The sequence below is a fragment of the Drosophila santomea genome, chromosome 4 (assembly GCF_016746245.2).
Source record: "Drosophila santomea strain STO CAGO 1482 chromosome 4, Prin_Dsan_1.1, whole genome shotgun sequence".
In the NCBI taxonomy this organism is placed as follows: Eukaryota; Metazoa; Arthropoda; class Insecta; order Diptera; family Drosophilidae; genus Drosophila; species Drosophila santomea.
In genome coordinates this window covers 193,302-208,128 of record NC_053020.2, presented here as the reverse complement: position 1 = coordinate 208,128, position 14,827 = coordinate 193,302, and the positions used below count along the sequence as shown (strand labels likewise).

Sequence of the window (14,827 nt, the reverse complement as noted above, 5' to 3'; positions counted from 1 at the left end):
AAACATTATCGATATAGTTTCATTTTTTATTTCGACATACATATTTGAACCAATATTGTGCACGGTAATGCCGCAGTTGCACAGACCACATCCAACCGTAATGAACAACCTTCAAGCAGGTTCTCTGGGGTATAAAACATTTTAGAAAACTTTGTCAGCTTTTGAAAAGAAGAGGAAGAAATAAACTAGTGATTAATGAATACAAATTAGATGCGACTGATTTATTTTGAGTTACTGATGAAATTAAAGATGGATACAGTTCAAAATTATGTATTATTCTAATATGAAAAATTTAAAAGCAAAATTTAGTCAAGTAAGTATCACATTATTAATGTTTGTTTTATTTTCTTGTCAACTTCATTTTCTTTTTTCTCCATTAACAGCATTAAAAAGTCCCAATACTGTTATATGTATATTATCTATATTTTTCAGATGTTTGCTTTCCTCAACCAGGTTAAGTCAAAAAAGTTACTGATATCGAAATTTATTAACTTGAAATACACTCAAACAATCCTGAGTAACGTTTACGAAGGTATCGTTATATTAATATTCTGGAGTACTTGTTTCGGAAAGCATCCAGAAACCTTTTTAGGGAATGCATCCAGAAGCTTTTAAGGGAGAAGAAGCATGTCACGAAGTGTTTACAAATGCGCTGCACAGTAAGTATAAAAGATAAGCTCACGTCCGGCAATTTGAAAACAACTTTCCTACTTGTGAAAAACCTTACATTCAAAACTTGTTCCGAAATAATTCCACTTCAGACTGGGATACACAAGAACAAAATAATCAATATATTACAACGTTGGGTGTACAGATTTTTTTCTTTCTACCTTAATTTATTTATTAACTAATTTACTTACACCAATAGACAGATTGATCCTTATCTGGCCTTAAATAATAAATAACACGCTTGTGTCCTACATACAAAATTATTTACAAGATCTCATTTGAACTTAATCCTATCAATTCCCAAACTAAAGCGAATGTCTGCAGGAAAAGAGTTAAATAACCGCAAGGCCCTTAAGATGGGTTTATTTCGCGAATAAATGATTAAATGTGACCAAGGTGCGAAGAGTTCTAAGTACAATATTTATATTATGGGCGGACGAACGCATAGAGCAGGTATGGACGAGACAGCAGTGGCTGAGATATGATAGACGGGGATCAGATATATACAGGGAAATACTTGGTATTTAGCCTAGCAAAGCCAAGTATTTCATAAGCCTACGGAAGTATATAATTCATGTGCGCAGAAAACTGGAATTTTCTATCAAAATAAACTCCCAGGTACAAAATCTGATCTAACGAGGACAACGCTTCATTATTTGTGGAGTAAGGAAAAGCAATTGTCGCCGAGCATTCATTGCATTTTTATATTTAAACGAGGTTTCATTTTAGTGATCCATTTGCAAATTCTGTCTAAATAAGCCTGAATCAAGAAACTGCCACTAATAGTGTTATCTGTCATATAGATTTAGCTGTGATGCTTTTATATTATATTATACTCTATTATATTACATGCTATTCAATTGTGCTTGACACACCTTATCTGGTTACTTAATTCCACTGTAATCTCTTTACAGGGAGTTTAAACAAACTATAGGATTCAAAAATTTTAATATGAAATCATTTAATTAAATTAGGCCATGCTGATTATTCCATGGGTAAAACACCTTTATTCCATGGAATTATACGCTATATACAGTCACAAATATTTTCCTACGTTGTTACTGCGATACTATCGGAATCTTTAACTAAAGCGTATTAGTGCGCATACCGTGTAAGAGAAATAATCAATTACATGGACTTCGGGACAAGATATAAGCATATATATCGTTGATACCGATTATTGATCGAATTAATATCCACCATTTTGTAGTTGTGTGTTTCATATAGTGAAAAGTCGAGACGTCATAATAAACTGAATTGTTTCTATCAATGATTTCACAAAATGTGTTTATAGTGGAAATTTTTTAGGAGTGGTTTTATTACCTATGGCCTATTTAAACATATATTAAATCCAAATGTATACCCAAAGTATATAAACATATATTACTAATGTGTACACATCTATATACATGTACGTATTCTATTTAATCTTTAATGAAAAAGCCAATATGTTGTATTGCGCTAGTGCATAAATACATTTTATTGTGAATTATGGTATTATAAATAACAGTATATTTATACGTATTTAACTTTATATTACATCGTGTGTATGTGTACACATATTAGGACTGAGTTAAATTAAAGGGATATAAATTCAGATGGAACAGAATATAGCGATGATTATTTGTAATTTTTACTAATGTGAATTGGATACAGTTCGTTTTCTAACTTATATTGATATACATTGATTAGACAGTTTCGACTTAAATCATGGATTTCTGGGGCATTCCCGATTTTTTTCCATCCAATGTATTAGATGCACATCTGCCTAGTATCTGTTTATAAAAACTATAAATGAACGTTTCTAGAAGCAGAATGGAAGAACATATGATTATATACCCAAAATAATTCGTACCGTAAATAAATAAACGGTGCTTATATGTTTTTATATTAATGTTAAACTAAATTACCTTTGTTTTATTATTTTTTATATTTAATTATTTTTTAAGATAGCTAGAAATGAAGAAAAAAGGAGAGGGCACATTATAAATATTATAAATGAGTAAATAATAAAATTGTCATATTTATTTGTAAAAGATTTTAATGTTAAATATTTTTGTAGTAAATATTTTGTAGTCGTGATCGAATTGCTATCAATCATCCTGTACCTTTATGGATATCTATGATTGGGATATTTCCACAAACTCAGCGCTTTTGAGATCACAAAACTTTATTTAAATAAATAAATTAAATTCAAAAATTCTTATCATTTTCTTAAATACCAACGCTAAGGTTCGCGCCTGCTTCTTACAAAAATCTTGTCGCAAGTGAACCCGCAAGATAGGACATGGGCCTCTCAGAAAAAGGCTCTGCTTATCCAGATATCCATTATTTTTCTTACTGTTTCCTTTCTTTGGATCGGTCCCATTTAACTAACACGAGTTATGGTCATTACCGACTATGCAAATCATTATTTAAAGCAGGTTTTTAGGAAAAAGGAGAGGGCACATTATAAATATTATAAATGAGTAAATAATAAAATTGTCATATTTATTTGTAAAAGATTTTAATGTTAAATATTTTTGTAGTAAATATTTTGTAGTCGTGATCGAATTGCTATCAATCATCCTGTACCTTTATGGATATCTATGATTGGGATATTTCCACAAACTCAGCGCTTTTGAGATCACAAAACTTTATTTAAATAAATAAATTAAATTCAAAAATTCTTATCATTTTCTTAAATACCAACGCTAAGGTTCGCGCCTGCTTCTTACAAAAATCTTGTCGCAAGTGAACCCGCAAGATAGGACATGGGCCTCTCAGAAAAAGGCTCTGCTTATCCAGATATCCATTATTTTTCTTACTGTTTCCTTTCTTTGGATCGGTCCCATTTAACTAACACGAGTTATGGTCATTACCGACTATGCAAATCATTATTTAAAGCAGGTTTTTAGGATTCACAATAAAATAAAACCATATTTACACCCGTTACACGTAGAGTAAAAGGGTATATTAAATATTAAATATATAATTATATGTCGAATAGTACGCAACAGGTAGAAGGAAGCGTTTCTGATTATATATGTAAGTATAAATATATTATGTCGATCTGGCAATGTCCTTCTGTCTATCCGTCCGTTAGAAAGTAGAGATTTCAGGAACTGTAAAAGCTTGTATGTTAAGTTAAGGTTTGGCATGCAGATTCCAGAGACATAGACGCAGCGCCAGATTGTTTATTAATATTGCCACGCCCCAAACCGCTCAAAACTTCCATGTTTGTGTTGTGTTTTTCATGTTATTATTCTTTTCACAATTTCTATCGATATGCTACACAAAATACCTGAACTAAATAAATTTTATTTAAATTCCTATCGATATACCAAAAAGAATGTTGAACTTTCTCGTAAGGACTTATGTACACTAGCTGAGAAACGGGCATCTGATTTTCGATAATCGACAGTGAGCGAAGGTTTTTATGCCTTTCGGCATGGAATAATACTTAATTTTGTTGAAATTATTTTTTTTTCTTACGTCGTTTAAGCTAACAATCATCACCTTTTTATTACTTTCAATTTTAAGGAGAAATCGTGCACGAGAGCCAGTTTGTAAAGAACATTAGCGAAGCAGCTGGTTCTGCTGGCGTAGAAGCCGTCTTTGTAAAATTTTTGAGCAGTGATGATTGTCGAACTGCAGAAACAGCCCTGGTTCTCAAGCAACTTTATTAAAGTTGCATATGTTGTATATGTATTCTTCATCAGGACTACTTGCAGAGTCGATCTGGCCACATCCGTCTGTCCTTCCGTGCTTATGAACAGAAGATCTCGGGAACTATACCTAAAAACAGATTCCAGTGTTTTAAGAAACGATTTAATACTAACTCCTTAATATAAATTTAAAAAATATTAGTCACTGCAAAATAGGTTTTTTTAACCAACAATTGTAATAAACAACATAAATATATAAATACTGTTTACCTAATACTTATTTATCTTTAATTAGGTTATCACAAACTGCAACGGTTTTACTGGGTGTAACAAACGGCATCCACTATCGAGCTAAAGGCCTAATTAGCTTAGCCACCGATACAGTCACCGATTCACAATATAAAATACGATATCATGCCTGAAACGTACCATAGCTTTCGAATAAATGTGAAAAAAAAGAGTTTATCCACATCGGGTAAGGGATACGCATATATAACTGTGCCCATAACCTTAAAAAGATTTTTACCTTTTTTTTAAGGCAACAAACATGATTATAACAAGGAAATTAATAGAAACTTAAAGGAAAATCGTATTAAAATCTCAACCACCAATACAAGCGCTATATCAGTATTAAAAAACGATGTAATTGCGCCAGCTGCTATACTGATTTGTGCTCATAAAGCGTTTACTAAATGTAATTTCAACATCACGCGGTTAAAGGCTAGATTTTTCGGCTCCATATTTATCTCGATATTGTCCCCTAAAATGCATTTACGTCAACGTTATGTCAATTTTTTATTTATACTTTTAATTGCCATTCACCATATTACCTTGACGAAGTCAATATTTTTGGAGGACGGAAGTTCAACGGGCAACAGAACCATTTCACAAGAAAGGTCTAATGGAAATCACAACTTCGGCAACAGCACTGGAATCAACATGATTTCCGGGACCTCATCTATAGTGCAAAAGGATTATTTAGAAAAATTAAATAATATTGAGCGTAGTGTCGCAGCTGTTCTCATAAAAGTAGCATATGGTACAACCTCAACCACAAAGCGAAGCATACCAGACACAAGTTATTCATTAGGTCTAACTACTGTAGCCACACCGTTTTTAACAACACAGAGGTAAGTCGTTGAAACGTTTGCTAAACCCTATCACTTGGTGATTATTGTCTCGCTCCGATTGATAACGTAAAATGGGTAGAATTTTAAACGCCTAAAAATGTCTCTATGTATAGAATGGATATTGTTGTTAATTTGGTTCTCGTGAAGTTAAAGGCGATACTGCATCAAACAAAAAAATCCCTAACGCGGTCAGAAACAAGTTGCTAAAGTATTTATTTGTTCTGTTTATTTGTTTTTTACATCGTTAAGAAGTGTATTGATATTGATTGATATGCCAAAAATTACTTGGCCCGCAATCAGTCCAAAACTGGCATGCTTAAATCTTTGGAAATTTGTTATACCCTGTTATAGCTGCCATAGATATAAAAAAAATATATGAAAAAAAATTTACTTTGTAAAAATTTGTTATTTACCCAAGGATTTCTTGTTAACTTCAATACTAATAAGTATTAATAAGCTATGAAAAAGCTTGGTAATTGCAGACAAGTTTTTTCTTTGCGTCGAAAGATCGACACAACGACTAAAAGAAGTTTGCGAAATGTTCAATGATTTTACAACAAAAAAAATAAAGAAATTTAAAGTTATTATTTTCTAGAAACCAAATCATTCTTAAGAGTTTTAGTCTAAGTCTGTCGTTACCGTGTCGAATGATAACGTCGATTTTCACTTTTGAAAAAAGTTTGATATATTTTCATATATGTACATATATGTTAGTCCTGTAAATTTCTTTCGATGTCACCCTCTCACTTTTAAAATTGTTGTTTGCTTTCTTTGTCATAGCGATAAACAAAAACAACGTTGAAAATTCTTGTTTGCACTCCCAGCTGAGTAACAAAATAATAAATTAAATTAACAATAAATCATTTAACTAAATTTTATTTTCTAATAAAATGCTACATACATATGTATATTTTGGCAAATTTGCAATGCTTTAGAGTAAGAGCCTACTATATTATATTCAGACTCTCTGCCGCTCTTAAAACGATTGATACTAACCTTTTAGCACCAAAAAAGATCTTAGATATGTGTACCTATTACTAAATTGAAAAGTATGTAACAGGTAGATGAAAGCATTTCCGACCCTACAATTCTATCTATCTAGCCATGTCCTTTGCTAATTTAGAAACAACCATATAAAAAATACATCAAATTATTTTCTGTATTTATTTTTAGATATCACTCGTCACATCATCAACAACATGGTGTCGGTGGTCGTCCGAAAAATTATGAACTAGACTTGGAAAGGGACCATGCGTTGCCAACATCCGCGCCCAACGCTGACATACTAAAAAGTAATAACAATCCGACATACCCAAATCCAAACCGCCACCATTCACATGATAGGGATCGTCACAGGAACGTCGTACAGCATACTTCCACGCCAATACCATTGAGTAAGTACGATCGGATTATTTCTAATAATTTTATTCTTTAATGTGATGTCTTTGTAGTTCCCAACCTTTTAAAAAAAATAAATGGAGCCCAACCACCAACAATACCAATGTATCCTGGTGATATTCCATCGTATTCTCCGCCTTCTCGGGCCTTTTTTACACCTCCTCTTCCACCAGAATATCAAAACCCATTTGCGGACAAACCAACTTTACGTGGTACCAATAACGAGGGTCTACTTGCCGTGAATAGGCGTCCTATCCCACCGCCTAGTTTGATGCCCAGCCAGGACCGAATACCAATTCGACCACCAGACCTAGGAAGCAATAGTAACGATGCCGTTGTCAATAAAATGACGGACTTAAATTACGCCCCGCTTGGCATGGATGCAAAACCACGGCTCGAAACAAATTTCCCCCATGGAATAGTGTCGGACACATCCATAACAGAACGAAAAAGCTTAAAAGCTTTAAATACACCAGCACGAACTAGTGGAGAAGAATTATTAAACGAAAAGGCAAGTAGCGCAAAAGGACAGGAGTCCTATGAACCGGATGCCATTGGTCCAAATAAAAGACAGGAAGTTTTACCTAACATTAGACGTATTCTGGGATCAAACGGAAAGAATGGCGACATACCAGAGGTTTTGTTGAAGCAGGTAACTCAGCGACCCATCATTACAATGCGGCACCCTCCCTCTTCCCCAATTGTTCTGATCGAAAAGTCTACAACAAACGGGGAAAATATAGATCCTGATGTACCTTCCGTGGTTAGTCCTAATATTAATCATAGCAAGTACCAGCCTGGTCAGTTGGAGTATTATGAGAATACTAATCAGACTGCAGGGACAACGCCATCAGCAGCTGCTGCTATAGGAGATGTATCGGCCACTTCATTTTCATACGCCACCACAAATGCGGGTCAGCCCGGACATACAGGAAAGACAACTAATGGTTTACGGGAGCTTGGTACGAGCACAGCTGACCACAATTCTGTTGGGGCAGCTGCAGCTGCTGCAGTACACACAACTTGGACATGGGCCTGGAATATTCACATCTATCTGTCAGTTGTACTCTTTACTATTTTATCTGTATATTCGCTTTACAAACTGCTTACCTATAACAAGCTTACTCATTTGTTCGCACAGGCATATTTTGTGTGCATTAATCTGATACTGATAATGATATGCATATTGAGAATATCTTTCCTTTGTTTTGATGCATACAATGTTCATGGGAGCTTTAATTTATTTACTTCAGAGCTCTTGCTTAATCTACCCTCCACATTTTTAACAGTTGCTTTCTCTGTTCTTATATTGTTTCTTTTCCTTAAGGCCCTAAACCACAAAAACAATAGATACTCTGCTTTGATAAGACCGCTGACAGTTGTTGTGGGCTGCGGAGTTCACGTTGTACTTTGCATTACATTACATTATGTTGAATCCTATACCTTAAAAAATCATCACTTATATTTTCAACAACAGCAGCAACAACAGTACTTTCGTCGGCAGCAACTTTATAACCAACAAGGCCAACCTACTGCGACAATGCCTCCATCGGCAATTTCGCCACCACCGCCCCGGGTATTGACTTTAATATGTCAGATAATTTACATTTTTATATGCCTTAGCCTGGGGCTACTATATCTTTACTTATACCGCATTTTGAAACGCATTCTACGCAGCAAATCTCAAAACTATATACATGGTTATCAAAATTTGTCTTACGCTATCCACATTACGATTGCCACAGCTCTTTTGTTTGTACTACTGGCAGCCCTTCAGATATTCGGAGCTATATATATTTCATCTCGTCAAACCAGTATTGTCGATGTTGACTGGCTGCAATGGGGATATCAGTTCTCTCTGCGTCTCATAGAGATAGCTATAATTACGTTAATATCCTGGGTAGTTGGACTAAAGACAAGTGTCGGCCACGATTCTTTGAGCGCTGTTGCTGGCGATGCTCGAATGATTGGTTCTGGCGTGAGTGCTTATGGCCAAGATGGTGGTACACCTAACAATGCCATTAGAGAAAAACATGTTGGAAACGGCACAGGCACACACAACTCAAATGTGACAAATTTTTTTCTTCCGTGTACATCAAGCTCAAGTCAGGAGCATTTTGAAACTGACTACCCAGCTATTTGCAATGCAAATACAAATCTTCATACATACACAATGCGGACAGGAAAACTTATTTATGATGACAGTTACGCTCTGAATTCTATGGGACCAACAACAGCTGCAACTTCAAACGGTCGTCCCTGTGAATATCAGCTACAGGAGCCTATGTACCAAAGGCCATATGATACGGGGTCAATTGGAAGTACTTTAAATGGTCAAGCTTCCCAAAACTACAACCAACAACATCAATTGCATCAAATGCGTTTCCAAGAGCACCCGACGTATATGAGTACGGACTATATGACAGATGCTGTTCCTGATCATTACGAAAATCCAAATTTCAGTTTGCACAGTACCGCCATTGCAACAACTGAACAAAATCAAAGAGATATTTACGAACAAAATGGAGTTTGTTCTAACTCAAGTTCTGGGACTTCGCAGCAGCAATCCGAATTGTTGCAAAACAATTGTTATTCTGAACCACTAGAGCAGGAAAACAAGCGATATGAATTTAACATCTTTGAGCGACCGGTGTTTAAGGAAAAATCAGTTCACAGTGTTCAGTCAAATAGTGAGTGTATTCAAGACCGACAAAAAAATTCAAATGGACGCGAAAAAAAGATTAACGGTGCACTTGAACGGCATTTCTTTGAAAGCAAGACACATGAGCGCCGAAGTTCCAATTCAGCTAATTCGTGCTCTTCATCAAATGGGGGAGGTGGAGGACGATATGCAAGTTTTAATTCATTTGAACGCGGATATTTCAACGGCGTTTGCAAAAGTGGTACTCTAAGTAGTATAGCCAATGGTGGTGCTTTAGGTCGAACCCTAGAGTCACCAATGGCTTCTGCTGAAACGCCACGAATAGTCGCCAATGGAGCGCAGACGTTAGGAATACCAGATAAAGATAGACCACGGTACTACCATAGAACAAGTGCACGTAATTCGAACTTAAGGTCATTGGAAACTGGAACTGAACTGTTTAAAAGTAAGCCCATAAGGGAGAACCATCTACAAAAGCTACCTTATGATCACAATTCCGAGGAGGAAGACGATGAAGAAGACGACATTACATCGGGAAATAATGTAGAGTGTACAAACTTGATAAACAACGATCACGGTTCTATTATTCCTGCTGAAGATACGGCATCTAATTCTATATCTATCAATGGAAAAACATCATCACTTGTCGGTGCAGCAGCAACTAAAAATTCAAGTTCTCACGCACAATTCCATATTCCAAATAATGGAAATCAACGTTTAGAGTTATGCACGACTTCATCAGCTTCGGTGGCGTCTGCATCTTCAAATTCATGCACGACATCCAGTGCTTCCGATAGTATGCTTGTAGCAGACCAAGGCTTTGTACGATTTAGGCCTATTGACGATCAAAATACTGTTCAAGACGGAAGCAATATAGGTACCGAAAGGACTGCTCTTTCATCTCTTCGTCTTAAAAGTTGCAGTGCGACTGTAAATGGCATCGATTGCTAAGATTCTTTACTTCCCAGATACATAGCTTTGCATGTCATAACAATAACTATCTTGTTTTTATAACTCACTATCAATCAAGCGCGGTTTTGATTGTCGTTTTATGCCAATAAGTAGTAAAATAGACACTTTCAACTATCTTCAAACTTGTGATATATATATATAACAAAACAAAATGTATTCTATATATATGCGAATTTTCAGTATACCAACCTATCATTCGGTAAATAATTATTTAATGCTTACTCTAAAATCTAATTTAACATTTAATTTTAAAAAGTTAAATGCTTAACAGCCTGCACACTAAAAAGCTTATGGTTTTCCCATTATATTTATGTTTTTTAATCAAAATCCATATCGTAAATCAATTATCTTTCATAAATGTATATTTCGTCCGCAACCATTTATTATTTACCTAGTAAATATGTATATAATAATTAAAAATACTTAATAAATATGTCACAGCATTTCTCCGTGTAAACAAATAATAATAATAATTTCACATACTGATTATTTTCATTTATATTTAAAGTATTCGTTGCGATTAATACAGGAAAATAAAATGAAAAATTAAATCTTAGATGTATTTTGGCGAAGCCTTTTTGTACAATGAAAATAAATAATTCTGTGCGCATATGTATGGGATAATAACAAAAACGGGAAAAAATCCAATGTTGTCACTTAACACTAAAATTCAAGATCATAAAAGGATTATTTGTTTTCATATGAACTAAGAATTTTTAAAAGGTGGACATATATAATATTGCAATCTAAGTTTTTAAGCCTTACAGTAGTAAATTCATATTTATTGGCTTTCCAAAATTAAAAGATTTGCTTAAGAATATACAAATTTCTATTCGTTTGACATAAGTAAGAAGCCTGTTACAATTAAACGTTAATTACATAGTACTGATTAGTTAAGACTATTGCATTTTCTATTGTTAAAATCTTCCAAAATAAATGGATTCATAAAAATATTTATAATTAATCATACAATTGTAAGATTATAATTTTACTATTTCAATGCAGCACCGTCAAACTGTCATGTTAGGAAGCCATACATAAAATATTAATATTAAAGATAAACTGTAAATATTTTTATATCTATATGTAATATTAATTTTTCTTAATATTAATAAAATGATAAGTATTTACGAACAATATTTCCGAATTATAATTATACATAAACTTTGTACACATTAAAAAAGACGCAACATGTATGCATGTTCTTGAATGTAATTACCTTAAATAAGCTAGCCAAGCAAAAATAAATATTAAATACAGCATTTACATAACTTGCATTATCATTTAGTAGAAAAGTATGGAGTTATAAGTACATAAGAAATTATTTGGTTGTTTATTATTATCTTAGGTTAACTTACCTTTATGTATATTTTGACCAGTATTATGCAGGAAAGTGAGTTGGAATAAACCTAATCGGATGATCGTGTAATTTTTGTATAATTTCCTTTCAGCTTAAGCAAAAAAATATTCATAGCTAGGCATATATAAGGTTGTCAAATATCTCCCTTCCGCCTTTTTGTCTTTTGAATTTCGCGGCTATGTACAAAGCGCTCGTATCTGGCAATACTATACATAATTTGAAAGGTCTTGACATAACCTACAAAACGACGCTATGCATGATTAGTTTGGATATTGCGTTCAACAGTTATAGACGTGTAAACATGGAGTTCACTAACGCCGAAATTCGCGCTATTTTAAAGTTTTCCTTCGTTAAAGGCAAATCCGCTAGAGAAACGTTCCGTGAGATTAATGGTGTTTTGGGGGATGGTACTCTATCACTTCGAACCGCGGAGGAATGGTTTCGACGATTCAGAGCCGGTGAAAACGACACCATGGATAAGCCAGCCGGCGGAAGACCTGAGACGACAAATACCGATCAAATCATGGAATACATCGAGTTAGACCGGCATGTGGCATCTCGTGACATCGCCCAGGAGATGGGAGTTAGTCACCAAACCATTTTAAACCATCTGCAGAAGGCTGGATACAAAAAAAAGCTTGATGTTTGGGTGCCGCATGATTTGACGCAAAAAAACCTTCTGGACCGAATCAACGCCTGCGATATGCTGCTGAAACGGAACGAACTCGACCCATTCTTGAAGCGGATGGTGACTGGCGACGAAAAATGGATCACATACGACAATATCAAGCGAAAACGGTCGTAGTCGAAGGCCGGTGAATCGTCCCAAACAGTGGCCAAGCCGGGATTGACGGCCAGGAAGGTTTTGCTGTGTGTTTGGTGGGATTGGAAGGGAATCATCCACTATGAGCTGCTCCCATATGGCCAGACGCTTAATTCTACCATCTACTGCGAACAACTGGACCGCTTGAAGCAGGCGATCGACCAGAAGCGTCCAGAATTGGCCAACAGGAAGGGTGTAGTGCTCCACCAGGACAACGCCAGACCACACACTTCGTTGTTGACTCGTCAGAAGCTACGGGAGCTCGGATGGGAGGTTTTATCGCATCCACCATATAGCCCGGACATAGCGCCAAGTGATTACCACCTGTTCCTGTCCATGGCGAATGCCCTTGGTGGTGTAAAGTTGAACTCAAAAGAGGCTTGTGAAAAGTGGCTGTCCGAGTTCTTCGCAAATAAGGAGGGGGGCTTCTACGAGGGAGGTATTATGAAGTTGCCGTCTAGATGGAAACAGATTATCGAACAAAACGGCGCATATTTGAACTAAATCCGATCACTGTAACACTTTTTATAAAGCATTGAATAAAGAGCAAAAAAGCGGAAGGGAGATATTTGACAACCTTATATATAGCTCATATATCAAAACATTCAGAGAGATTGAGATAGTGAAAATAATTAGCTTAATTGTTTTTCATTACTGTGAATAGCAGAAACAAAAGAGTAAATTATCATGGTGCATTTATAAAAAAAAACACTATGGTTGGTTGATCTTAAATCTTTTGTATATTTAAGGTGTGTGATCCTGAGTATTTATACCGTCAATCAAAGAGTAAATGGGCATACTAAAAATGTTAAAGAGTATATAAATGGTAGAGGTAAGCTTTTCTAACCTTGAAAGTATATACATACATATGTATATTCTTGATTGAAATAACTAGGCAAGTAAATTTGATCATGTCAGTCTTTATTTATATAATTAGTTGTCTATTTCTCTCAATACATTCATAAATGTTCATCGGCTTCAGTGAAATACGTTCCTACTGCCCTAGTGAAAATCACAAGAATTAATAGAATGTGCAATGCAGATGGATTTATGCACGTAAGAAGGCGACTTCTATCCATATAGATGTCGACCGAAAAAAAAATTCGAAAGTCCACCTTCAATACTCGTATGTTAAAAACTATTTCACTATGGCACGGACAAAATAAATCAATGGAATGCTGACAAAGTGTCGACTCCGAATTCGCTAAAATGGAATTCGTGAGTTTTTTTCTAAAATGACCAACCCTTGCACAGCCGAAAGACTGTGAAAGCAATTGTCATGGTGAAATGGAATTTCACTTTGTCGTGCATCGAATTCCAAAGTTTCTGCAATCAAAACCTGAGCTATTGCGCCAAGTTGCTGCCAATGATAAGTACAACGTCAACCCAAAAGCGGATGAAACCGCCAATAGCAATAACGATGATTCGAATAGTGACACAGATTAAATATAATTCACAGGAAATTCTGTTTATAATCCATTATATGCACTTAAATATTCGTTTTAATTCAAAATAAATAAAAAACAAGAGAGAACGCTATAGTCGAGTTCTCCGACTATCTGATACCCGTTACTCAGCTTTTGAAAGTGCGAAGGAGACACTTCAACACTGACAGTTTTTGACAGTTTGTGGGCGTTAAATTGGGCGTGGCAAAAAGCTTTTTGGCACATCGATAGAAATTTACAAGACTAATACAAAAGTGAAAAAATATCAGAACATTTTTAAAAATAAATATCTAATTATTTGCCTGATAGGCGGGGGACTAGACTATAGGGTTCTTTCTTGTTTCCTTTTAAAATATTAATTTAAATTTTTTTAAAGTAATTAAAAATAGCCCCGTATTTGAAATTTTACCGTTCCATAATAGTTCCTCAGCATGCGACGCTATCTTCACACATCGAAATATATACACTTAATAAGCTTCTTTTATATATGGATAATCTGAAACTACGAAACTAGCATTTCGCAACTTATGACTTGTCGATCAATTACTTTTAATATACCAATTATTTAACTATCGTTTAAACGTGTTAAAATGTTGTGGACAATCATTTGGACAATTAATGTCAAGACGTACATATGTTTGTTCCTCAGCATGCGACGCTATCTTCACACATCGAAATATATACACTTAATAAGCTTCTTTTATATATGGATAATCTGAAA

The 14,827-nt window shown here is 34.9% G+C and overlaps 1 protein-coding gene across 1 annotated transcript; it reads left to right on the top strand.

Annotated features, from left to right (window-relative positions):
• Positions 1–1,876: 1,876 nt before the first annotated feature.
• Positions 1,877–10,609, top strand: LOC120454888. Its single transcript, XM_039640522.2, has 5 exons — positions 1,877–2,080; positions 4,612–4,791; positions 4,855–5,446; positions 6,620–6,840; positions 6,898–10,609. Exons 2-5 carry the CDS (start codon positions 4,731–4,733, stop codon positions 10,455–10,457), a joined length of 4,434 nt encoding a protein of 1,477 aa, XP_039496456.1. The 5' UTR covers positions 1,877–2,080; positions 4,612–4,730; the 3' UTR covers positions 10,458–10,609.
• Positions 10,610–14,827: the final 4,218 nt, after the last annotated feature.